The sequence below is a fragment of the Barbatula barbatula genome (genome assembly GCF_947034865.1).
Source record: "Barbatula barbatula genome assembly, chromosome: 7".
Classification (NCBI taxonomy): Eukaryota; Metazoa; Chordata; class Actinopteri; order Cypriniformes; family Nemacheilidae; genus Barbatula; species Barbatula barbatula.
In genome coordinates, this window is record NC_136770.1 from 1,516,917 (window position 1) to 1,541,443 (window position 24,527).

At 39.3% G+C, this 24,527-nt stretch overlaps 3 protein-coding genes across 5 annotated transcripts in view; all 3 read left to right on the forward strand.

The window, feature by feature from the left end:
- Positions 1-86: 86 nt before the first annotated feature.
- On the forward strand, positions 87-5,749 carry odad3 (outer dynein arm docking complex subunit 3). Its single transcript, XM_079459691.1, has 14 exons — positions 87-277; positions 470-591; positions 712-789; positions 937-1,116; positions 2,292-2,333; positions 2,471-2,572; positions 2,674-2,799; positions 2,889-3,011; positions 3,121-3,267; positions 3,734-3,894; positions 4,220-4,376; positions 4,776-4,925; positions 5,062-5,146; positions 5,508-5,749. Exons 1-14 carry the CDS (start codon positions 193-195, stop codon positions 5,639-5,641), a joined length of 1,692 nt encoding a protein of 563 aa, XP_079315817.1. The 5' UTR covers positions 87-192; the 3' UTR covers positions 5,642-5,749.
- Positions 5,750-6,985: 1,236 nt separating this feature from the next.
- rgl3a (ral guanine nucleotide dissociation stimulator-like 3a) lies at positions 6,986-19,604 on the forward strand. 2 transcript variants are annotated; one of them, XM_079461104.1, is made up of 18 exons: positions 6,986-7,356; positions 7,646-7,840; positions 11,033-11,322; positions 12,176-12,220; positions 12,522-12,691; positions 12,779-12,939; positions 13,110-13,358; positions 13,995-14,098; positions 14,186-14,270; positions 15,160-15,225; positions 15,710-15,796; positions 15,885-15,917; positions 16,169-16,290; positions 16,381-16,476; positions 16,593-16,728; positions 17,568-17,867; positions 17,963-18,077; positions 18,236-19,604. In XM_079461104.1, the coding sequence occupies exons 2-18, from the start codon at positions 7,670-7,672 to the stop codon at positions 18,370-18,372; spliced, it is 2,367 nt and encodes a 788-aa protein (XP_079317230.1). In that variant the 5' UTR covers positions 6,986-7,356; positions 7,646-7,669; the 3' UTR covers positions 18,373-19,604. The 2 variants fall into 2 exon arrangements, with proteins under 2 accessions (XP_079317230.1, XP_079317231.1); XM_079461105.1 differs by lacking the exons at positions 6,986-7,356; positions 7,646-7,840 and adding an exon at positions 8,769-9,041.
- A 503-nt stretch (positions 19,605-20,107) lies between these two features.
- The window catches only part of LOC306896181 (uncharacterized protein), a 38,320-nt gene continuing 33,900 nt past the window's right edge, over positions 20,108-24,527 (forward strand). For both annotated transcript variants that reach the window (XM_079459928.1, XM_079459926.1), the window contains exons 1-2: positions 20,108-20,252; positions 22,284-22,400. The gene's annotated coding sequence lies outside the window, so the exon portion shown is untranslated. The remainder of the gene's footprint in view (positions 20,253-22,283; positions 22,401-24,527) is intronic.

A 24,527-nucleotide genomic window follows, 5' to 3' on the forward strand; every position in this document is an offset into this window, starting at 1 on the left:
AACGTGCATGTTTTAATGTTACTACTACGTCACTTGAGTCTGGAGCGCGTGAGCTGACGTCTTCGCTCAGTGCAGCGTGGCTCAGTTGCTAGGCAACGAGCTAAAGAAACAAGTGAACCTGCACCGACCGCGGTGATGTGGAGAGAGAAGAAATCCAACTGTAAACTTTAAAAACGATATATTTCGGTAAAAATGACGACTATGTTTATGACAGAGGGGCTCACGACCCATCTCAATGATCAAATCACTCAGCTACAGCGAAAAAATCAACTTCTGGGTAAGTTTCATGCTAACCTTTCGTCATTCTGACATCCTGCTGTCTGGCGTGCCTTTAATGAAAGCGGTCAAATATTCAATCATTTTATATGTGCATTTCAACAAAGAGCTCTATACGTTTATATCACAAATGTTGTATGACATTTCACCTTTAAATGTTCTGGTAATGGTCGTTTTTTGTACTGTCCGCTAGAGGGAGACAAAAACGCGTATTTTGAAAGCGCTCAAACTGAAATCAAGACGAATAGAGACACCACCATACAGCTCAGACAGGAGAATAAAGATCTGCACAAGAAGCTGGCAAAGTCCCTTGCTGTATGTTATGAACACACACACACACACACACACCTTTAAATCAACCCTTTTGTTAAACGTGTAGCCAAAGCACATCTGCTGCCAAATGCATAAATGTAAACGTTTGGTTTTGATGCACAGGGAGATGAACATGTTGTCAGAAAGGCATTTCAGAGCTATGGGGTGGAGAGAGCAACTTTCTCAAACATGTCTGGGAAGGTGAGAACCGATCTGGTCATTTTCTGTATCTGCATTGTAGTAATGACAAAGAATCAAACCTCCCTTAAGGGATGCAAGAGCACCTTCAAACCGGGGTTCAGTTTTTGCTCACAATTAAAGGGAATTTGCGAAATCTTTGTTGTGCAGGCAGCTCAGACGGCCCTGGATCAGAAGGTTTGTGATAAAATGAAGAAGCTCAACGCTCTGAAACACACCTCTCAGACACACAGACGCCATTTAGACAAACTGAAGGTCCAGTATCAAAAGTTGATGCCAGCGAGCAGCGCCTCTCAGCCTGATGTCCAGAAACCAGAAGAGGACGGGAAGGTATGTCGATCATCCAGTGGAAATAAACAAAAAAATATTGGGACATGAATCTCACCAAGAAATGGCCTCCACAAAACAAAAACTTTGGTAACGTTTTAGATTACGGCCCGCAATGTACCGCATCATTAAACAGGATTAACAGCGTAACTACAAAATATACCTCTACAGTACATATGTGTAGATAAAGAGGAACAATATGTAAACTTCAGGGAATAAAGGGGAAAATATTTATGAGGAAACTGCATGCCATATATTGGATTTGGATTCAATTTATTGTCATTACACACATACAAGTACAGTGCAACGAAATGTATTTTTAGAAGAAGATAAAGCATAACATGGGGAAGGTGAGGAGAAAAACATGTACACAATACACCATAGACAAGACTTGCAACAGGGATAAGTAATCCAGTTCCGACAAGCAGCCATCTGATCCTATATAACATCCAAATCAAACTGCTCTTGAATTTATTATATAGTCTCAAATGATCAACATTGATGTAGCACATTTTACACATTAAAACTCATCAAAATAACTATATAATCCCAATAATCCTAAAATCAATAAAATATATTTTACAGTTGATAGGCAGTCTGCGTGATTCATTCGTGCTGTTTTGCTTGCGCAAAAACTGAACACATCATTTCCCCTTGTTTCATGTTTGCTATAATAATAAAACAAGAACCCCGTACTTAGTTAACATCCACAGTAGCTTAATCATGGGCGCAGTGTGATATAAAACAAATTTTGTATAGTCACGCTAAGATTGTTATGTAGCATACTGCAGGTCATGGATACCACGTTCTATTAAAATAGTTACCCCTATACTTACAGTATAAATATTTTTGGGAATTTCTTGACTTTTTCCCCCTTTACCAACAGATATGTACTTAAGAGGTTAATTATTGTTACAAGATACGCTGTCAATACTGTTTAATAGTGTGGTACATTGCCGGCCGTAATCTAAAGCGTCACCAAAATATTTGAGATTTTATATACATGAACCCCCCCATATTAGGGGTTTAAATATGAATCAGGTATATTCATGCAAGCTTTTTTGTACTCAATTACCTTCGTTAGACTTTAAATAAGTTTAAAACGTGCAATACTGTTCTTAACACACACACTTCAGTAATATATTGTGGAATGATGGTAACTGTCATGTTGCCCTCAGTCACAGAATGAAGGAGACTCTGCTGGTCATCTTCCCCAAAAGGTCATTCTTCCCTGTCCTTTCCTCTTTTCTCTTCTTCTCTGTTGTAAACTGTTTATCTGAAAAGATCATTTAAATGTGTCAACACATCTTGGAAAAATATGAATGATTAAATGCTTGTATACGTGTTAAATGTGTAGACATTACGCATACTGGAAAACCGTTTGGAGAAAGCTCAACTGAAATGCCATGAAGCAGAGCACATCATGCGGGGATATCACAAACTGAAAGAGCACCTGCAGGTAACAGAGCTGACGAATGGATGACTCCAACACACTACCTCTAGTCCATAACACACAGTTCCTAAGTTGTGACTAAGGATGCGTCTGTCCTGTTTTTATAGGAGGAGAGTCTGACATTTCATTCTCAGCTGGACCAGCTGGAGGCAGACATCCAGCAACAAGCACAAGAACTCAAAGAACTAAAGGTCATGAACGGTGACCCTCAGCATTCTAGAGAGTCTGCTAAGGTAAAAAAATCGGAGGAATGTTTTACGACTGTAGGATTAATACCCATAATAATGCAAACAGGTAAAGATGTGTGTGTGTGTGCGTGCAGGCTGAGCTCCAGCTTCAGGAGGAGCAGGTGAACAGAGAGCGCATTGAGAGAGAGAAAATCCTCACCCATTATAAGAGGCAGGCGGAGGAGATGAAGGCTCATGCAGAAAGGATGGAGAGAAGAGTGAGCATCATCCATCACACCTAACAATGCCATAGTAACCGCCCTAGCAACCAGTCTCAAAACATGTAGTGAGAATGTTGGGTTATGATTTCTGTCCCTGTACGTTCAGCCCCAGCGGGCACCGATGCACACTGATGAGATGGGCAGTGAGGCCCAGCGCAGTGCCACTGGATTCAGGGAGGAAGAGGAAATCATGTCTGCGTTCGAGGAAGCTTACCAGCGCATCAAAGATGCCATCGGGGTCACAGACACACAGGTGAGGAGCAAATGATTATGTAAGATTGATATTACACCGTGTCTACCCCGGATTTGACGTGATGCGACAAGATACAATAGAATGCATTAGAACCCATTTTAATTGAAAGTTTTGTCCACACCGGATGCGGCACGGTGCGACGTGACAATCCCATTAGAACAAGCCGTGTTTCGCGTCTTGTGTAGACACGCTGTAAGGACTTTGTAACACCTCTAACCCTAAATATTAAAAACTTATTTCAAGTGTTATTTGTTTTGTATACTTTTTTATGAAGATTAAAGTTGCAGATTATTTCAATATAACCATTTTAATGCTTATAATTTGATTCATCGAGTCATTGCAATCTTTTGAATACCGAATTGTAATTGATGGTCTTTTATATATTGTGTCCTGAGTCAGTTGTCAATACTGAAAACCTAGTTTCATACTGCAGTGATATGTCATTATGATATCATTTAATAAACAGGAAATAGTGGACAGATTTATCTCTCAGGATGAAAGTCAGAAACATCTGGAGAACATGAAGGCAGAAAATGAGAGAACTCTTCTTCAGCTCAAAGAAGAGAAAAATGAGCTGCAAAAACACTTTCAGGATATGAAGTACTCAGGACAATCTAAACTCTCAAGGTGAGAATACTGTAAAAACTGATATTCAAACAGAAAAAGACAACAAATTTACAAGAAGAAACATGTAATTTACGTCAAAACTGTTTTACGGTATTCTTCTGTGCCCCAGCTGCCAGATTTGTATTTTTTTACGTGACAGTGAATCACAGACCAGATCTGTCTGATCTGTATTTTTCCTGAGAAAAGAGTGTTAAATCTCACAAATCTCTCCATTGGCGTTTCAGAAGAGACAATGTCAATCAAAAGTCAATATTATTGAAGATCTCAATATGAACTCAAACAATTTCAATGAAACACAACTGATGTTCATGTGTTGATGTGTTAGTGAGCAGCAGGTGCTGGAGGAATGTGAGCGTCATCTTCAGGACGAGCAGCAGCATCTGGATGAGGCTAAAGATCGTCTGGAGTGGCTCACGCGTACACTCGGCTCCGTCAGGGCTGGAGTTCAGCATCTCGCCGACAAACTGCAGCATATGCTACTGGTACATACTGTACAATATACATGACAAAATCTAAACTTATTCACTCCACGCCTACGCTTCATTCGTCTGTAAATACGTCAGTCATTTCAAGTAATATGAGTTCACATATTACCTACGGTTTCTGGAAAGTGTTTCCTAGAATTTCATGTAAATATTTATAAGATGATTTAAGGGGAATCCACTAGAAGTTATCATAATAATGTCATAGAAAATGAAACGTTGGATGGTAATGTTGTTGTGTAAGTTTTGGCCGGTTGTGTTAGATTGAATGAGAGACTCAATGTATAAGTGAACTGGGATATTTTGTGTTAGTAGTGATGAAAGAAATCCAGTTATATTGACTTACAGTGAAAATGTATATATAAGGTAGTTAAGTGAGCGGATTTGTATTGCTGGCAGATAGAGGACCCGGGACCCCAGCTGACCCCAGACTCAGAAGAATATGTGCTGCAACTGCTGTCTGTCGTCGAACAAAAAATGATGCTGCTAAAGGAGGATCTGAAGGGCAAAGATCTGGCAACCGTCATGAAAGAGATGGAAGATAATGAGGTGAGAATACTCATATCTTAAAGACATGTAAGAAATGTGTGATTTTTTTTTTACGGTAAGACCTTAAAATCACATCATTTACATAGTTTACACGGAACTGTTGACCGAGTTTGTATGTTTCCATCATCTCCTGCAGTTTCAAGCCAGTATGGAAGAGAAACTGCCCCAGCAAAACACACGCATTCAGTTGCCCGAGGCTCAGAAACTGGACCTATTTGATGGTAAGCCACCACACCTGTTCACAGCCAAACGTATCCACGGGTCTGTACCTGAACATTACACATAAACATCATTATATTACTTGCAAATCGAAGGATTGAGGAAATATCTGCACCGGCTTGTGAATTAAGAACTGAAGAAAGTCTTGTTATCTTCTCCAGTACACACACAACACGTACAAACCCTTCATGTTATGAGAACATAACCTGTGATCTCTGATACGCCGCGTTACACTCAAGATTAAAAGGTGTCAGGGGCCAGAACACATGTACGTCTGTAGCGTGTGAGAGTCTGGTCTTACTCTTTAAAGAATGCTGTTTATCCAAATGTACAAAAGAAACTTGACATCTTCTCTGTCAACAGATGAGAAGGAAAGAGGCGGCGACGACGAGGGTGATGTCATCACGCGTGCCACCCTGAAGCACCAGTCGCAGCTGATCATCGACGCAAGGACCAAGAGGAGGACTCGTGTTAAAAAGAGCAAGGGCAAAATCTGATTTAAAAATCTACTTAAGCTGAAAGTTTTATTCTTTAGTTGTGGAAGATTCTGTCTTGTGAGAATAAGCACAGTTTGAGTTCAATAAAGGCATCAGCTGCTTGAAATCATTGTGCTGCACGTGAGTTCATACGTGACAAAAGACACAACATGACGTTAACTCGAGACCTGCTGAATACCTCAAATTTCAGGTGACACCTGAAGATAAGACTCAGCAAACAATCTGAAAAATGTTGTGAGGAAACTCAAGAACCTGTGTGCTCCTAATGCACTGCAGCTCTCAGTACATTCCTGCTGCTGATTTTATTCATGATTTATCAACACAAATGTCTGGCTTCCTTACATTCTCAGATCTTTTGTCATAACGGATCATAATCATCTTTTTTAAGAGCCAATTTCCTTGTTTCATAACAAAACATTTATTAAAGATCGAATGATTACTATCCTTAATGTTTCTTCAGCATATTAAGCGGAACAGCAATTCCATGTACTGATGATATACTTGCCCCTGTCTGACCTTCTTATATAACACTTCAGATGCACTAATGCATGCACACCAGGGCTGCGTTGAATGAGACACATTAGCGCAAAAGTATTACATCTTCGACAAATAAAGTTAAAAAGTGGAGTACCTTTCTGCGCATGCACGTGTTCCATTGTGGTGTTTCTGACTAATCTTTATTTTCTGATAATAGATTATTATACACATTAATGATCTTATATGGATCTCGCAAGGAACGCCAAAATCACATTTCTCTGAAAATGATTCGTTTTTATCATCTTAAAGAAAAAATATTATGCTACACAAGGGCCTAACTAAATCATGTGTCATATAGGATATTGTTGTGTGTTAGGATTCTTCTGGTAAACACACTTTACATCTGTATATGATGTTAGTTTAAAAATACAGAAATAATTTCGTTATTTTATGATTAATAGTGTTTATGACCTGTAATTTCACAACCTCTAAACTTTTACACCTGGCAACCCCGCGCTTCTTGTAAACGCACCCGTGATTTTACGCAGCGTCGTGTCGCGTCGCCTTTTGTTGTGTTTTGTTTCCTCACGACATACAAAAATGAATGTTGTCAATTGGACGCACATGTGTTTAAATAAGGTAAAAACTGACCACATGTCTTATGAAATCTGAGAAGTTCAGTTCGAAATTCATTCATATGTTTAGAAAGAGACTCTTGGGTATGTCAAACGCTGTTCTGTTGTAACAAATATGCCAAATATGAATGCAAAAACAGCAAGATTGTTGTAATTGTTTAAAGTCACGCAAACTATGTATACATGTAAATACCTGTACGTTTGACCTATCTTGAAGTAGTTGCATGTCATTGGTGTCACGTGAAGTGCAGATATATCTGGTGTCACGTGCGCGTTTGAACATTTACTGCTTATTAAAACGAACATGAAAACGGAAAAGCACAGACTGTGGTAATGAAAGGAAGCAACGAGTGAAATAAACCGAACTGACAGCTCATTAGCTTCTGTAGACAATCAGTTTATTGTTGGCATGTGCATGTTAGTCATCACGGGAATGATGGAAAGACGCAGGGTTACTGCGGTTTAAATCACCACCTCATTTCTGCACAAGACATCAGATTCTCTGCATCACATCATGAGATCGAAAGTGCAAACATGACTTATTAGGATCCGGTCCGATCTACTGAGAAAACAAGACTTGCACGATAATTAGTCCCATTCACAGTAAGTCTGTCTATCCCACTGTTTTTTTTTCATAGGACTTAATGCTCCAAGTTTAAACCTTTTATTTCATCATTAAATCTGTTTGATTAATGTTGATCCATTCTGACTCAGAGCAGAATTTCTCTACCTCAAAACCTCTGGAGCCATCCTTCAAGATTGCTTAAATGGTTCAACTAAGAGCATTTCATCCAAAACAGCTAGAAATCAAGATATTTCGTAGCGTTTTGATATTCTATGATTTGTACATGTAAAGTGGTGATCAACCTAAAATAAAAAACGTGTTTTCTAGTCGAATATAGTGCAGAAGTGAGGGATGAGATCCTCTCTGGTGGTGTCTGGAGGAGAGAGAGGTATGCGGGGACGACTGGGCAGGATGCGGCATCGGCTGTGCCAGGCTGGGCATCATGTGGATGTACAGATGGACGAGGAACCTGGCGTTTGGCTGAGGAGCTTCCATCTGTTGGATCTTGAAGAAAACACTGAGGTGAGTGCTGACAAATATGTTTTGTGTTCCAAAGCTAAATGACAGTCCTTCGTTTGAGTCCCATTTGTTCTTTTACTCATAGTTGTTTGACATGCGTGTATGTGTGTGCATGCACAGATGTTTGTGTGTGCACACACCAGCGTGTGACCTCTGTCTCAGATATGAGTGCTATTGTGAATGGTTATGACTAAATTCACGTCAATGACCGTGGTCTCTCAACTTCATCATCACCCATTGTCCCTTTTTGTGTCTGTGTGAGCGTGGGGGTCTCCTCGAATGCCATTGCATGCATCACATCCACGTCAGAGAGAACAGATACTCACTCTATAGCCAGGAACCAACAATCTGCTTTTTGTTCAATTCAGATCACTTTTAATTCAACAGCATCCGATTCATTTGTACTTTTCATGAAAACTGTTCATGGTCTATTTGTGAACATTTAAGTCAATACAGAGAGTTTGTATATATTTTAGTTTAAATTGAATATGCAAATAATGAGTTACGCTGGTTTTTATAAATTAATGTCGCCAGCATAATGGTAATCACATTTCTGATTGATTTATTTTCAGATCAAGACTCTTTATTTAATACTTTGATTTTTCACATACTAACTGCTTTCATAAAAGATCTTGAATAAGAACTAAAGAATTAGATCTAGTAAATAGTCTTTTTTTTATTAACAACAAAAACATTCGTGTATAAAATGAAATACAACATATATATAATAAAGATTTGCACATTAGGGGCTATTGTTATTTTACATGAAGATTCTAGTCAATAGTCACGTAATCTTACGTTTAGGCGTAGTTCATGAATATTCATATATGAACGTATTTAATATTCATGAGCCAACTCGTCATCAAAACCTCACGTAACGTCATTAATATTCATGAAGCAAGACCAACCCACTGGCCGTTTAAAGCTGTTCGAGTCTTGACAGGTGCTTTGTCCGCAAAGACAAGTCCGACGGAACAGACCGTCTCCACAACAAACTCTTTATTTTATAGAATGTAAATAAAGATAAAAACTCCTCAGTGAAGTCCTCGCTTGTTAAGAATCGCTCCCTGTCATGACAATCCAGTTTGACACAAACTGACGAAGGATTTTACTTCACGGAGTTTTTTGACAGCTCGAATGGAAAGTTTTATTTTTTACGGCTGAATTGAAAGCGGCAAACATGGGAAAATGGCAGATCACAATGGTAAGTCACTTTCTGAAGTAAGTTAACGCAAGGCTCCCTCGGTCACACACATTATTATAATTACAGCTCATATTTAATACGTATAATGTCTTGAATCCTTGTGTTATGAGATGTGAAACGCGGAATGTCCTGTTCTCCGCACTGTACGGGGGTCTCTCTGCACGAGCTCGTGGGGTCCACTAAACATGAATGGTTTCACACTTAGATGTGTTTGTGTTTGATGATCTGTTGGCCTGAGGGTTCAACCGAAATAAGCTCTTACGGGAGACCGAGGGTGTGGACCTGTTCCCTCACACAATAGAGCTGACTCTGTATTTGTTCTCTCATAAACCCACCTTGAGCCATCTTACAGCCTTCAGTGTCCCGTCTCACACCTGTCCTGTCATGTTTTATCATTATCATAGTTTTACAGCAGACACAAGGTTTTGCAAAGACTCTTGTTTTGCTTGACTGGAGTTTCTGAGAAACGTGCGCATGTGTTTTTCTCAGCAGTTTTTGCTCTCTTGTGTTTTCCATCAAATGTGGTTTACACATTGTTTACTGTGATTATAAGTTGTGTTACTGCTGCAGGCGACACGGGACTAAACAAACCGGCTACAGAAGTATATGTATTAATGTATTAATATTCTTTTTCTTATGGTTAATATTATGACTGTCAGATATATGCAAATGAATGTAATATTGTAAATGTGCACTTCACAGTAGGATTGCAGTAAGTGATTGATTTTAATACCTAAATTATTTCGTATAGTATTACGTTTTAGATCAGATCAAGATGGCACAAGACGGAGAAAGTCATGCTCTCTTTTCCAAGTAAGATTTTGAAACAAAGTTATAATTTTGATTGATCATACGAACTAAGCATTAACATATCACGTATCGCATAATGGATTTAAAGCGATTAGTTTTATTTTATATATTGAGGACAGTTTCAGATTAGGTAGTCGGGTACGAAATGTAAAAGTGTGAAAACTAAAACTTATTTTTGTGTTTTTAAAGGACTGAAATGGTCAAATTGTTTGGCTTGTTTTGTCCCAGTGGTGAGAGGTGACACCATTGTGCCAGTTTGTTCTCGGGCCAGTTGTTGTGAGGTCATGTAATACTGATCACAGTCAACAACAGCCCTGTTTGCTCAGTAGGGGAAAACACTGGACCTAATTTACTCCAATGTGTCACAGTCTGTCTTTGTTTAAACTCATCAATTCTTAGCCCACAGCTGGCTTTCATTGAGGATGGTGTTCTTTTTTCTATACACATCATTCAGGTTTCATTTTTAACACATAGCAAAGAGAGATTTTTGAAAAGAAGTGGCAGCGTATTTTATGTATTTTAGCCCATATGATGCAAAAATAAATATAGTGTCTTTTTCTTAAAATAACAACTCCTGTCATGTGTGTTTATTTGAGAAATTATGTTATTGGTTTTATTTTCAAAATAAAAGCTCTATTTGGCCATTGCATCATTTGTACACTTAAGCACATTGCACATTGGGTCCGAAATGTCAGCACGTTAAAAAATAAATACGACTTTACGTTGTGTCAATCACATTTACACACTGCCTTCAATATTTTCGTCCGTCATAAAAAAAAAAAATTGGGTTCGATGTCCCACAGTTTTCTCATCTGAAGCAAGCATTTTGAGAGGCTTTTTTTAACAATTCAGAGACACCGTACAAACGAGCGCCAAATATGAAAAAACACATGTAATAATTTCGGATTGTATGTGTAAAGACGTTTAGTCACTCTTTTGTAAGAATGTAAACTTCATGTTTTGTCTTCTGGAGCCAGTGAAAAGCATGCTCACTGAATTGTAATTTGGTTAACCATTTGCCTGTATTTACCAAAGGCCCTGTTTTGTATATGACAGGTGACGTGTTTGGTCAGTCAGGGCCTTGCATTCAGTCAATTTTTGAATCAACTGCAATTTTGTTGTTTTTGTCTTTGAAGATCATGAATTGCATGATGACCACTTGGCTTTATGTATGTTTTCAGGACCCGGTGCAGGAGTGGGGAGAGGAGGTAGAGGATGGGGCCATTTACGGGATCACCCTTCACAGAGAGCCCATCCAGCCCCTGCCGGACGCGGCCGGAAGCGAATGTGTCAATGGTTTCATGCAGTACCGTACGCTGAAGGTCCGCAGGCTAAAAGCGGCCTCTCTGGAACGTCTCGTGACAGAACTGGGGAACCCAGAGTGCCCTGACCCAGACTACATGCAAATCTTTCTCTCCACTTACAGAGCCTTTACAGACACAAATACTCTCGTCGAGCTCCTGTTTCAAAGGTGAGCAGTAGAACAAAAGCACGAGATTAAAGATTTCAATTTGCAATCTCACAGGACAGAGGCTGAGATCATTATCTGATTTTTTCATTGTTTTTGACCTATGTAACCTTAATGAATAATATAACACGCGTTTCAGATATAGTTAAAGACAAGTAATCAATAATAGTCAGTCATCAAATACACTGTAAGTAAATATTCAAGTTACAAGCAATAGCACGAATAAATACAGCAGAAAAACATTCAAATGAAACCCACCCAAAGCGAATATCCAAGTTTCACGGTTGCATTATATCAATTTAAACAATAAGGATTTTATAAGGAGTTACAGGGAAATCACATGTATATGTACAGTAGTTGCAGTAAGAGGAATGCTGTTATACCCGTTTTTCACATATTGAAATATGATGAATTCTATACACACAGAGGAATTTTAAAAACAAAGACAATGTGCCGAAATGTAGTCAGAGGAAGTCCATATTTACTTTTTCAAGATTCTGAGTGTTTCCCAGACACCTTTAATGCCGGTGACAGTTCAGATCAGTGACACGATGCAAAGGAACAGAGCAGGTTACACTCGACTAGTCCAATGTTGTCGCTGCTTTTGTTGCACCTGAAGAGCACTTTCCTTTGTGCTCTGTTTAAGCATAAATACAGATCATAGGCCTTGAAAGGGTTTAAGGTCTTATGACGCATTTCTGTGTTGGTTTCCAAGTGCTCAAACATTAACTGAAAAATGTCTTAATCTTCATTCTTTAAATAACACCAATCCATGTCTGAAGTATTTTTGCAAGGTTTTAGGACATTTGTAAAATGTTTAATTTTAACTTTGTTAAAAATGTGTGTTTATCTATAGAAAAGACGTGGACACCAATCTGAATAAAAGTGTCTGTGTCAGAAGGTAACCTTTATACGTCTCTCTGAAATACTTGCTTTTGATTGGTCAGAGGTGATCAAACCGTCTTGTAAAACTAAACTGTAAAAATGATTGGTTATTATTATTGTAAATTATTTGTTGACTGTACCAAAATTATACACTTTTTTGACACAGTTGCCTGATCTCTCTGTCCAGTCTGTACTTTATCTCTTACTTACATAAGCATGTTTTTGAACCGGTTATTCATGTTATTCATTCTAATCCTAAATGTTTTTTACTGTCACTTTGGCACAATGAAATTCTAAGTAGAAGTGTGTCTGTTTAGCACTTTGCCCCGTCTGATCCGGCTGTGGTTAGACGAGTATCACGAAGATCTCCGCGACCCTCCGGATCACCAGGCTCTGCGAGTGCTCTGCGTTCATCTGCGTCATCGCTTGTGCTTCAGGCGTCTGGCTCATCAAGCAGAAGCTCTTCTCAAAGCGTTTCAGACAGAAGGCTAGTCTTGATTTACCACTCATGTCACCCACATACACAAAAATAAGTGTTCTTTCTGGAGCTAAATAAATATTTGTGCAAAAACAGATACGCAGACGGGTGATTGCGCATCATCATCAGCTTGTTCTGCCTCCGAAGTTAAGCCCACAAGAGAGGAAACTGTGGAAACACAGGACACAGAGGAGATGGGAAATGGTCTGGAGTTCCCTGCACAAGACATTGCAGAGCAGCTCACGCAGTTGGATGCTGTAGGTGTCAATCATGCATCTTCACGAGTGTTTTTTGTGTTGAAATGCTGTTTTTGAAATGGGTAGTTCTGAAAGTTACATTATGCTTTTTTAGTGTACAAAGTTCTGCAAAAGGAAAGTCGTCATGATATGACCCCCACTTAAGTTTTCTCGTTCCATTTATTTTTCAGGAGCTCTTTGTTAAAGTGGTTCCGTTTCACTGCCTTGGCTGCATTTGGTCTCAGAGAGACAAGAAAGAGAATCGTGATCTAGCGCCCACGGTCCGTGCCACCATTTCTCAGTTTAACGCCGTCACAAACTGTGTGATCACCTCACTGTTGTGCCCACCTGCCACCTCCCCACCCGTTTCCCAATCCTCCCCTCAAAGCAGCCCAACACAGAGGGCAAAGATCATTGAGAAGTGGATCTCTGTGGCTCAGGTGTGTATAAAGCTTGCAATCTTGATCAAATGATTACAAATAAAAGTTTTCCTAGTGAAAGTGTCCAAAAGATTATGCATTTAAAGAATGCTGTTGTCACACCCATAAATAGGGTTGGGAACCGAGAACCGTTTTTTATCCAGAACCGGGTCTGTTTTTTAATTTAAGAACCGGAACCGTAAGCAGTTTATACATTTCGGTTCCAAAAACGGTTCTGGTTCAACGCGTGACCATGCGCTGTGAGCAGCCTTGCGCCACTGTTTCCCATAAATGATGTCACAAACCAAACATTATTTCCATGACTGTGTGTGCACCCAAAGACACGTCACGCCTCGTCTTTGACGAACCCATCGAACACATGTATGTTATTGATAGTGTAAAAACATCAACTTTAAAGTGATGTGATTGATGGATTAGCAATATTTAATTTAAATGGCATCGGATACCAGGAATCATTTGGCAGAAATGGAACCAGAATCGGAACCGGACAATTTCTTAGGATGCCCAACCTACCCATAAATAAGCAAATGTTGTGTGTACAGCACAGGACTATGCAATCACTAGAGGAGTGACACTCATATTAAGCTGCAATGTGTTTGTGTCCTATTGGCTTTAACACTTGTTATTTAATTCCAGGAGTGCCGTCAGCTCAAAAACTTTTCCTCTTTAAGAGCCATCTTATCTGCTCTTCAGTCCAACGCTGTCTACCGGCTAAAGAAAACATGGGCAGCAATCAGCAGGTAGATTATAAACCTGCATTTTCATGTTAAGCACACTATCGTTCTTGCTCAATACACTTTTTAAGTTCTCAAAAATTCTGATTTCAGGGAGAGCGTGGTTACATTTGATAACCTCTGCGAAACCTTTCCCGATGAGAACTGTGTGCTGACAAACAGAGAAATCTTCGTAGAGGTATGGATCTCTGATTTAGCCATTTACTTATCTGACCTTCAGAACCTTCTAAGGACTTTCACGTGTACACAGAGTGAGAATTAAGTTATAACCTAACCTCCAGTGCGCAAACAGGCGCCTCTATTGCTTTAGCATTATGCTTTCAATACAGGAGCTGATAGCAGTGTTTGAAAACTGATAAGATTCAGTTGTGTTCTCGTCCGCTGGCTGCTCTTAAAATCGCTATCTGGCAATATTTCAGATTTTCCCGACCATATTTCATTCTGCAGCTTGCGTGTGAGGAGTAAATCAATAGTGGGATGGACCAGGTGACGAGATGAGGTTAAAAATGTACAGTCATCTTGTTTGTGAGAAAATCGTTGTGGTTCTCTGTCAAGTCCTGTTAAATCCAAATACTTTATCTAGTAAGATTTTGCCTTTCAACGTCCACCAAAGTGATTCATTTAAGCCTTTTTAATGGAACAATTGTACAAAGACGTTCATACTCTTATCTTAAATGTTTTGTGTATATAGATGGTTGTGTTTGGTTTTATACGGTCTATATCCAGCATAGTGTTAGTCAGCACACATTATCAAAACATTATGTGTGTTGGAGCAAATCACGCTGGGAGCTCAACCAGACATCATTTAACAAATAAAAAAAATAATCATAGCACTTTTGCGATGATACACTGCCCGTCCCCCAAAAAAGTCAAACACTCTCTTTGGACCATCTTAAGCTTTGATAAAGGCACGCATACGTCAATGTCCAGAATTTGTTCCCATCCAGAATTCATAAATCTTTCGCCAAGATCTTGTATTGATGATGGGAAAGTGGCAGTGGGCAGTGCATATCGTATACATACATATATATCATATCTATACATTTAAAATTGTGTGTGTTTGACAGGAAGGAAACGAGGTAGCAGAGGTGGACACTGTGCCTCCAAAGCCAAGTCCCGAATCTAAACACGTGGTAAGATTGACCAATATTATTTAAAAAAATTGGTAATTCTGGTCCTTAATGCTGTTTGGTCAATATCTGTGGTTTATTCACAATAATTCAAAGCCACTTGGACATATAAAACTGCATCCTACACATGTAAAGCTGTCCTTTATGATGAAAGACTATGCTGTTACGAAAGTCAAGGAGATATGCTTTTGTCTGTCGCAGCTGACTTTGCTTTCTGGTTTTGACTCAAGAAACATCACTTTACATGAATCTGCCGACACATCAATAAAAAAACCCACAGCGTCTAATTATAATGCTATTTTTCGGATCCCGTCACATGTATCGCCAGTCAACAGTGTGTTCCTCTTCCTGAGATATTTATACTCCCGGAAACCACAAAAACGCTTTTAAAGTGGAAGCTAAATGAGGAAGCTTTTCTTTTTGTATATGCATATGGATGAGCATTCGTGGATTCCAATTCATTGTCCTGATGTTTATGTTTTGACAGACATCGACTAGTGGTGAGGTGCCGTACCTGGGCACTTACCTGACCGTGCTCACCATGCTGGACACGGCACTAAGTGATAACGTGGAGGTGGGAAGCACTTCAATCAGACATAAATTCATGTTTGTGTGTGTGGTTTAGAATAACATTTTGGTTGTTTTTCTCTTTTCTTTCACAGGGGGGTCTCATTAACTTTGAGAAGCGTAGAAAAGTAAGTCAAATGTTCTATATTCATATAATTCTTGATATTTTTTGATCCAAGTTTTTTTTCTTTCTCTCTGGCATCTCAGATTATTTTATCACTGAGCACACTGCAATGCATTCTGGGATAGTGTTACTTGTAGAGGAGACATGCAATGCTCGCTTAGAATGTTGCCTAGCTAGCCAGCTTTTTAGGTTTAGAACAGGGCTGATATTTCATAGTACTGACGTGCAGCTTTCTTTTTTCCTCTCTGCGTTCAGGAGTTTGAGATTCTGTCTCAGATCAGACAGCTGCAGGCATCGTGTGCTCACTACACTCTCCAAACACATCCTCACATCGGTGCTTGGATCAACAGCGGCATGGCCCTCTCCGACCAGAAGAGGTGAGATGCCTTTCATAACAGGAATGAAAATTTCATTTCATGATAAGAATGGTGGTTTTTAAGTTGCGATATTGTTTTTTTTCCCATTAGCTATGAATTGTCAAGAGAGTTGGAGCCTCCTGTTGACCCCAGTCCCAGCTCTCCAAACCCCTGGAGCCACCGACTCTTCTCCAAAAAACTCACCTCGTGAGTGGGATTGTTTTTATAAGATGCGGGATGTTTCGCTTCGTTTATTTAGATCTTAATATTTTGCTGTACATTTCTTCATGGTATCTGACATGCTTCCATTTGGCTCTCTTTAGATTGCTGTCAGGTGGTGAGAATCTCTCTAAGAAGACTCTGGGTGATCAGATCAGTGTATCGTCTTCTGGATCCAGTGGTTCAGAGATGGAAGATCTCAGCAGCCCCAACATGCCACCCCTTACATACAAAGCACAGGTAAGAAAACCTACAGAGCAGCTCAACAGACATTTTAATCATGTTAAATTGTCTACTCCCTCGTACCTTGAGATTCCAATCCAGAAGGAGCACATGGGCAGTTGTTTACGTGGCTCTTTCTTATTTACTTACCCTCAGATTGTTCCAAACCTGTGTACATTTCTTTGTTCTGCTGAAGATATCTGTAAGATTGTCAAATCTCACCCCCCATTGACTCCCATAGTATTTATTTTCCCAACTATGGCAGCAAATGTTAGGTGAGATCTGACACTCTTGCAATTTTTTTACTGTGTGTTCAGCAAAACAAAGAAGTTTGTGAGTAAATAATAAAAGTTTCCCTTTAAGCGTCTTTACTATGTATGTTTTTAAGAAGTTATCAAGATTAGACTCAAGTACTGTATATACCTGTTTTTAAAGCCAATAGGTTTACCACCATGACGTTTTACACTCCACAAAAATAGAAATTTTAAGAAGTATACAGTATAAAAGTGAATGAATAGGTCCAGACAGAAAAATAAGCATGATATGACTTACACTTAAACATATTCTTAATTTTTCTCACGAACAAGACCAAGTTTCGTTAACCCTGCCATCATAAAGTAGTTCATGTTTACACTATCAACAAAAGGTATGATGCTTAATGAGGTTGACAGAACACGGTGTATCAGATAAGACCGCCAGCCTGTGACGTTTACATAAGACTCTAATTTATCTTTCACGCTTTTACAGCTTTGAAAAGAAAAACAGTTTTGTTAAACACACAGACCTGAACATCAAAACGTGTACGTTACTAAATAAATACGCTTTATATTGTTAAGACTTTATTCTGCCTTCCGTAGTCGCCATCTGTATCCTGTCAGGAGATCTCAGAGGACACGCCCCCACCGTCTCGAACTCCGCCCGCCTCCTTCAGAAGATCCTTACATGGAGATCTGTCGGAAATGAACTGTGAAAGCCCCTCTCCTACATCATCTGCATCATCGTCGTCATCGATATCATCCTCTTCATCATCTTCATCGTCTCCCCTCCAACAACACACAATCCCGCATCCGCTGTACAACAAGCAGGTTGCCGATTCATGTATCGTCAGGGTCAGTGTGGAATGTGGCAACAACGGCAACATGTATAAAAGTATTTTGGTAAGTTGGACTCAATGTTTGGGGGTACTTATTTATATATAGGGGATTTATAGCTGAACCCAATTGTTAAAACTGTGCTATTATTTTATGTGTAGATAACAAGTCAGGACAAGACGGCTCAGGTGATTCAGAGAGCCTTGGAGAAGCACAACCTTGAGGACATGAACTGCAAGGATTTCACTCTCACTCAAGTGCTTTCTAACGACAAAGGTGAACTTCAATTACATTCGAACATGATTACAGTTCAGCATATCTTAATTTACCCAACCCAAGAACCATGTTGAAGGAGTTCCCATGTGTTTTCCCTTCAGTATCTTTAAGCATTCTTCAGCCGTCACTGAATAAAAAAATGTCATTATCTTTTGTAGAGCTGCTGATCCCAGAGAAAGCTAATGTGTTCTATGCCATGTGCACCACTGCCAATTATGACTTTGTGCTTCGCCAGCGTTACAAAAACCACCGCAGAACACAAAGCTTGACCTGGAGTCTACGTGGACGCAAGTAACAGCGCCTGTATGGACTGCCATTGACTAAGATTATAGACTTCATGTTTCAGTGGCTATCACACACGCTTTGGAGGACTCGCTTGGATGACTTTGTTTTAAGATGAGTCAACAAAACGAAATAAAAGAGGGTGCAAGTCGACATGGAAAACCGCTGGATTTCAAACTTGGACAGATAAAAAAGACCCTGTGGATTAATGGTTTGACCAGTGTGCTGGGATCAGATCCAAGAAATCTGTGCCACTTTATGTCTGCTGCAGAAAAGATTTCCATTTATGTAGAAATTCCCTGATTCACCATCTGAAGGAGCGGAAACTGAAGGAAAAATCGGAGAAGCATACACAAGAACTGAAAATGGAAACTGTAATATACAGCCACATCTACTGCCAGCAGGTCACATGGGTGATGTAGGTTCATACAGAGATTTATGTAGCTAATATTTAGTGAACAGAAAATATTTAATATACATTTAACCGAATATATAGAAAAGATAACTCGGTACTTTTCTATGTGAAAATATATAATAATGTGGAGATAATATATTAAGTTTTTAACAATAAAGGTCAGATTATTTTAATCACAATATTTTGGGGTTTGCTGCATTTCAGTTTTACAGTTTTTAATGTATTCATTTTATATGTGCACTTGTTTGTTTGTTGGTTTTCTTCTGTATAAGTTTTCCTCCTGCTTTCGGTTTTAGCTAATTTTATGTGCAATAATCTGAAACATATAAGATGTTTCCCCACTAAAGTCTAGTTTTCACAGCTTGTGATGCTGGAGGTGAACGATGGAAGATGTTCTTTGAATTGAAGTCGTAGTCTTTATCGGCATCATAGAGGCTTTACATAAAAGTTGTGTAAGTTCTGATGTTTTTTCTAACAGCGACAAATGAACAAGCTACTTATCCATATTGGATATCCTCAAACTCTCTGAGCAAATGTGATCTGAACGGCGCTGAGCACTGGATGTATCTCATTGAGATGAATTCGTGTGTGTTTTGTGAAAGTAAAAGTAAGTTGGTTTATAAAAAGTAAGTGCTTGGTCTGGGTGAAGTGGTTTGCGGCTAAATACCTGGACAAGCTTAATGCTGAAAGGTTTTGCCAAATAGGACTGTCTGGAGATTGAATAAAAGCACACTTTTAATGCACAGAAAGCCACAGCTTTTGACTGAAACATTGAATGTGTTTGTCTGTTTTTGTGTCCTCTGTGTTTAATTAAAAATAATTTAACATTTTGTGTTCTTTCCTTTTTTTGCCTTCCTGTATTTAAGTGGCTTAATAATAATTTGGTTTAATGTAATTATGCATAACTTATTTCACTAGTAATCGTAAACACAACTTTAGAGCAAACACGATAAAGTAGAACCTTAAGTTTTATGACTTAATTAAAAAAGAGAAGATGTGTTTGACTACAGAGGGAGGTTTAGTTTAGATGCATTTCATCAGAATGTAAAATGCTTTTTAGGAATAAAGCAGAAATAACTAATCTCCGTAGCCCACTACAAGAGTCATCTATATATTTTAAAGAAATTATTTCACGTTTTTAAATATACATTTAATAAATGGTAAACGCGTGTCGCGTGATGCATGCAACTTTTTGCAGCGTTGACCCGGATGGACCAATCACAGTAAATTACTAGACGAGGTTGATGACTTTGCAAATAATTATTTAATTTGTCTTTATCAGTTTAAATTAACATTTTATTAATTCGATCCAAATATATATAGTAGTATAAAAAATGTATCTAATGACAAACGACGCTCATGCGTCGCCGCGTAGCGTAGACCGATCGGCGTATGACATCATCGCGCTCCTGAAGTTTAGCCAGCAGAGAGCAGCAGAGTTTCATTCGTTGCATATCGCGTCACAAACGAGAACCGCTGTAAGTCACTGAATTACTTCCCTTATTAACTCACCTACTGAGATTTAGACTTCGGTGAACGCTTTACTTTAGTTGGGTTCGTGAAAAACGGAAAGACATCTTTTACCTCAGGTGACCGCGTCAACGCTTTTGAAAGCTGAGCTCGCGCTTTAGCTTGACCTTGTACTTCGACAGAAATCGGTCACTGCGATCTTTGGACTTCAGCCAGACTCGGAATGAAATCTACTGACCTTTCTGCTGTTCAATATGAACTCAGCATCTCCTTTGTGTCTCAGTTTTTACACCTGTCGCCGCTGTAGGTGTGAGGAAATCGACCAAACGCTAATAGACTCCGTGTCAGTCACTCACCAAAACCGATTGATCATTAAGACTGTGTTTTGTTCAGCATTTGTTTTCAAGGTTCACTATAGACTACACTTTAGCAATGGTGGCACCTTACTTATATTTGCCATGGTTACAACAAGAAGCATAATTGTGCTTTTTCTAGTGCAACCATAGTGGCCACAAATGTTCAATTGTCTTACTATAGTGACCATGGTCACCTTTCCTTCGTAATATGAAGAATAATTCTTTCTAAGGGTTTGTTTTACAGCTTTTTTCAAGCATTTGCTCATGTCTTTCACTTTAGGGTTAAGTGCCACCCAACTTTGCCCTTACGGAAATGTACCATAGTTTTACCACGGTAGCCATAGTTTAACAACGAAATGTGCGTTAGAACAATAGTAATAGGAAAGGTAATACATTTTTACTACAGTTTTACATAATAAAAGTGTGGTTACTTTAACCAAGGGTGGTATTACTTTCATACTTCTCTCAAAGATATTATGAATTAACTACAGTCAGAGCTGGAAGCAGTATCACAGGTGTGTGTAGATTTGGCTTTATTTGTGAGGTCTATAATATCCTCTGTATTCAAAAATGGCGTCACTAACAAGTGAAACCTGTTGAATATGGACTAGTGACCTGACTAGTTAAAAATGGCCTGTAAACGTTATAGACATTGACTGTGAATGTAATGGCGTGCACATGTTTTAGAGGGTCAGGTTTGGGGCAGGGATTGAATCAAGACGTATAATTAGCCTGACATTAAAAACAATAGATCTCTATGAGATTATCCTTATTAAAGGGATCGTTCACCCAAAAATGAACATTCTGTCATTATTTACTCACCCTCAGTTCCAAAGTAAACCTGTACAAAACGTTTTTTCTGCTAAACACAAAGGAAGATATTTGGAAGAATGTCAGTAACAAACAGATCTCATACCCTATTGACTCCCATGGTATTTATTTTCCATACTAATGGGGGATGAGCTCTGTTTGTTACTGACATTCTTCCAAATATCTTCCTTTAGTGTTCATCATAACAAATACATTTATACAGGTTTGGAACAACCCGAGGGTGAGTAAATGACGACCGAACTGTCATTTTTTTGTGAACTATCCCTTAAATGTCGTGCAATAGGCATGAGTGCGTTGGCAAATGATGCCAAAGCAATGTGATTTTCCACATAGTTATCTCTACAATATTTCCTTATTATATATTATACTATACTTTAACCTATGTACCCTTCCGTACTTCACGTGATGCTAACCGATCTCCCTCCTGACCCAGTAACCCAAACTGAGAGAATCATACTCTGTTACTGCCCATGTTCCGGGTGTTGTTGATTAACCCACTTAAATGATTCCATCTCTCCCGCGTCCTGTCTGGACTCGACACAGCAGCTAATGGGAAACACACTGCTTTGATACTTCCTAGAACAGTTCTATTTTAAATCCACGCCAGAAGGTATTTTCAAATGCATAAATATGTCTTCCACGAGATTCAAAAGCATGTCTTGGCATGGTTGCATTTAAATCAGCATGACTTTTTTACACCCCATGAGTGTACTGTATATGCATGAATACATTGGAATAAGCAAAACTGGTTGAGGATATTTTACAGTCAATCTATAGCCTGATGTGGAATGCCTCATCGGAGTAAGCGACCATGTAATTGTATGTTGACCTCAGTTACCTTTACATTTTCAGGCGTGTCCTCACACTGGCCGACTGGCCTCATGTGAGCCCTCGGCGTCAACAGCGGAGGTGTTGGAAAAAGCGTTCGGGTTGTGGGTGGGAAACACTGATCATCTCCAGCGGGCACCGGTGAGCGACTGCCTCTGTAAACAGATTTATATTGTTGTTCCTGTGAGTCAGAGAGTTTCCTCCCTACAGCTGCCGGTCACTTCGGGCTCTGCGATGTGTTCGGCACGGTTTTTTGGCTGTAGGTGTGAAGCTCTGTAACTCATTATGATGATTCCTTGAGTCACACTCGCTTACAAGAGAGGAGTTCAAGACAGCATGACCGCCCTTAAGAAATGCCTTATTTGGCATGATGCGAGTGTGTCTGAGTGAGCAAAGGAGAGAGAGATTGTTAGGGAGTTTCTGAGAACCTAGTTTATGAAATAAAGGCCAACAACGTGTGATAGTCTAGAGTTTACAAATTTTGCACATGTGCATAATTCATTTAGGAAGTTTACACTTAAAGTATAAGTGATGTTTCTTTTATTGTAGTCTCGTCCAATACTTAATTCATACTTTATTCATTTGGATGCATGTGATTTTGTCTACTTTTAATGGTAAAATATCATAGACACTTTATAAGTTAAGTTGACTTGTGTTGTGTTGTAATTTTATGTTATGTTGTTGTCATTTTATGTTATGTTATTTGCATTCTAGCAGTATTTAACCGGACGTTGGGGAAAGAAAGAAAACATATTCATTCATTTTGCTCTGGTGGTTGTCATGGCATTGCTAAAAAGGGAGTTCTTTGCAGGTTGCTAGGGTGTTTCGATTCAGGCCAAAAGATATTCTGGTCCCTCATTACTAACATTTCCAGACTACTTTTACAAATCAGCATCATGTCTGTAAGATTAACATTTGTCCGTCTGCTGCGAATGTAGGTCAGGACTGAGCTATATCAGGGAGTGTTGTGCTGGGCCATAAACGTGGGGGGAACGGACAGGTTGTCGGCTACAGGTAACTGAACAGAAGGTGAACGCAGATGCTTATCTAATGGATAATCGGGTTAACTAAACTTCAGCTAATGTGTAGCTAACGCTGTGTGCACACACTGGGTTTCAAGGATAAACTTCATGACAGCACTGTTTTTTACCGAATAAATAAATCCACCTATGAAAAGTGATACTGTTAATCCATAACAGTAACTCTGATCATAGGGTTAAGGGTATAGTGGTCGGGGCATCATAAAGCTAAAGTGCTCTATTAAGGTTAAGTGTCCTTGTTGGTGGAAGAATGATGCAGAAACGGTGACGGCACAATGCCCACACCCTAGGATATCTTGATTTACGATTGCAGATTAATGCCTGTTTTGTGAAGTGGTTTCATTACAGAGGTCAGCACGCATTTAGTTGCCTCTCACATTTAAACAATCGTATGCAAAATAAGTAACACAATCTGCCTACAAACCGTATGGTCCCCTGCCTCTCATTGAAGACAGCTGTTCCATCCACACGCATTTACTTACAACATATGTCAGTCATATTCACACATATGCAGATGCCTGAAAAACAACCTCTCTCTCTCTGTTACGCCATACCCCCACTTACCCTCATGCACACAGACACTTTACACATGCGCAGAATATGTCAATACCCCCGGTGCTTTCGTTGCATAACTCTGGGCTGAATCACTGCTCTAGTGGCCTATTTTATCTTTCACATTTAATGGGGGAGCTGAAATCTAGTCCCCGCTTTTGGCGCACTTTCTTTGACTTTTCAAACCTACCAGTTCATCTTACACCTTTTTTAGGATTACAACATCCTTTTGTAACTATTTTAAAGCTGATGGCATTCTTCATTCATGCTTTCCTGTAGTTTATAGGGCATGGTGCTGGCCATGACAAGATCAAGGGTTAGATTCCCAGGGATCACAATAAGCGATAAAAAATGCATACCTTGCATGCTGCCTATGGCGGTTAAAAGCCTCTGCCAAATGCATCAGTGTAAATTATGTGTGCAATCTCTTTCCTGTGCTCATGTAATGGAATGGTCGGTCGGTTTATTTACAGTTGTTGACTGTATGGCATAATACTGGAGCTTTCATTTGTGGTGCTGATTATGTATTCTATTGAAAACAGCTTGTATGGCATGAGAGGGCACTTATACATAAGCGGTTTCTCAGGGTTGGGTGTAGTGCTGTTAGAACCTTTCATTCCAACAAAGCAAAGACACTTTTTTGCAAAGATTTACTTAGATAATCGAATCATTGTCT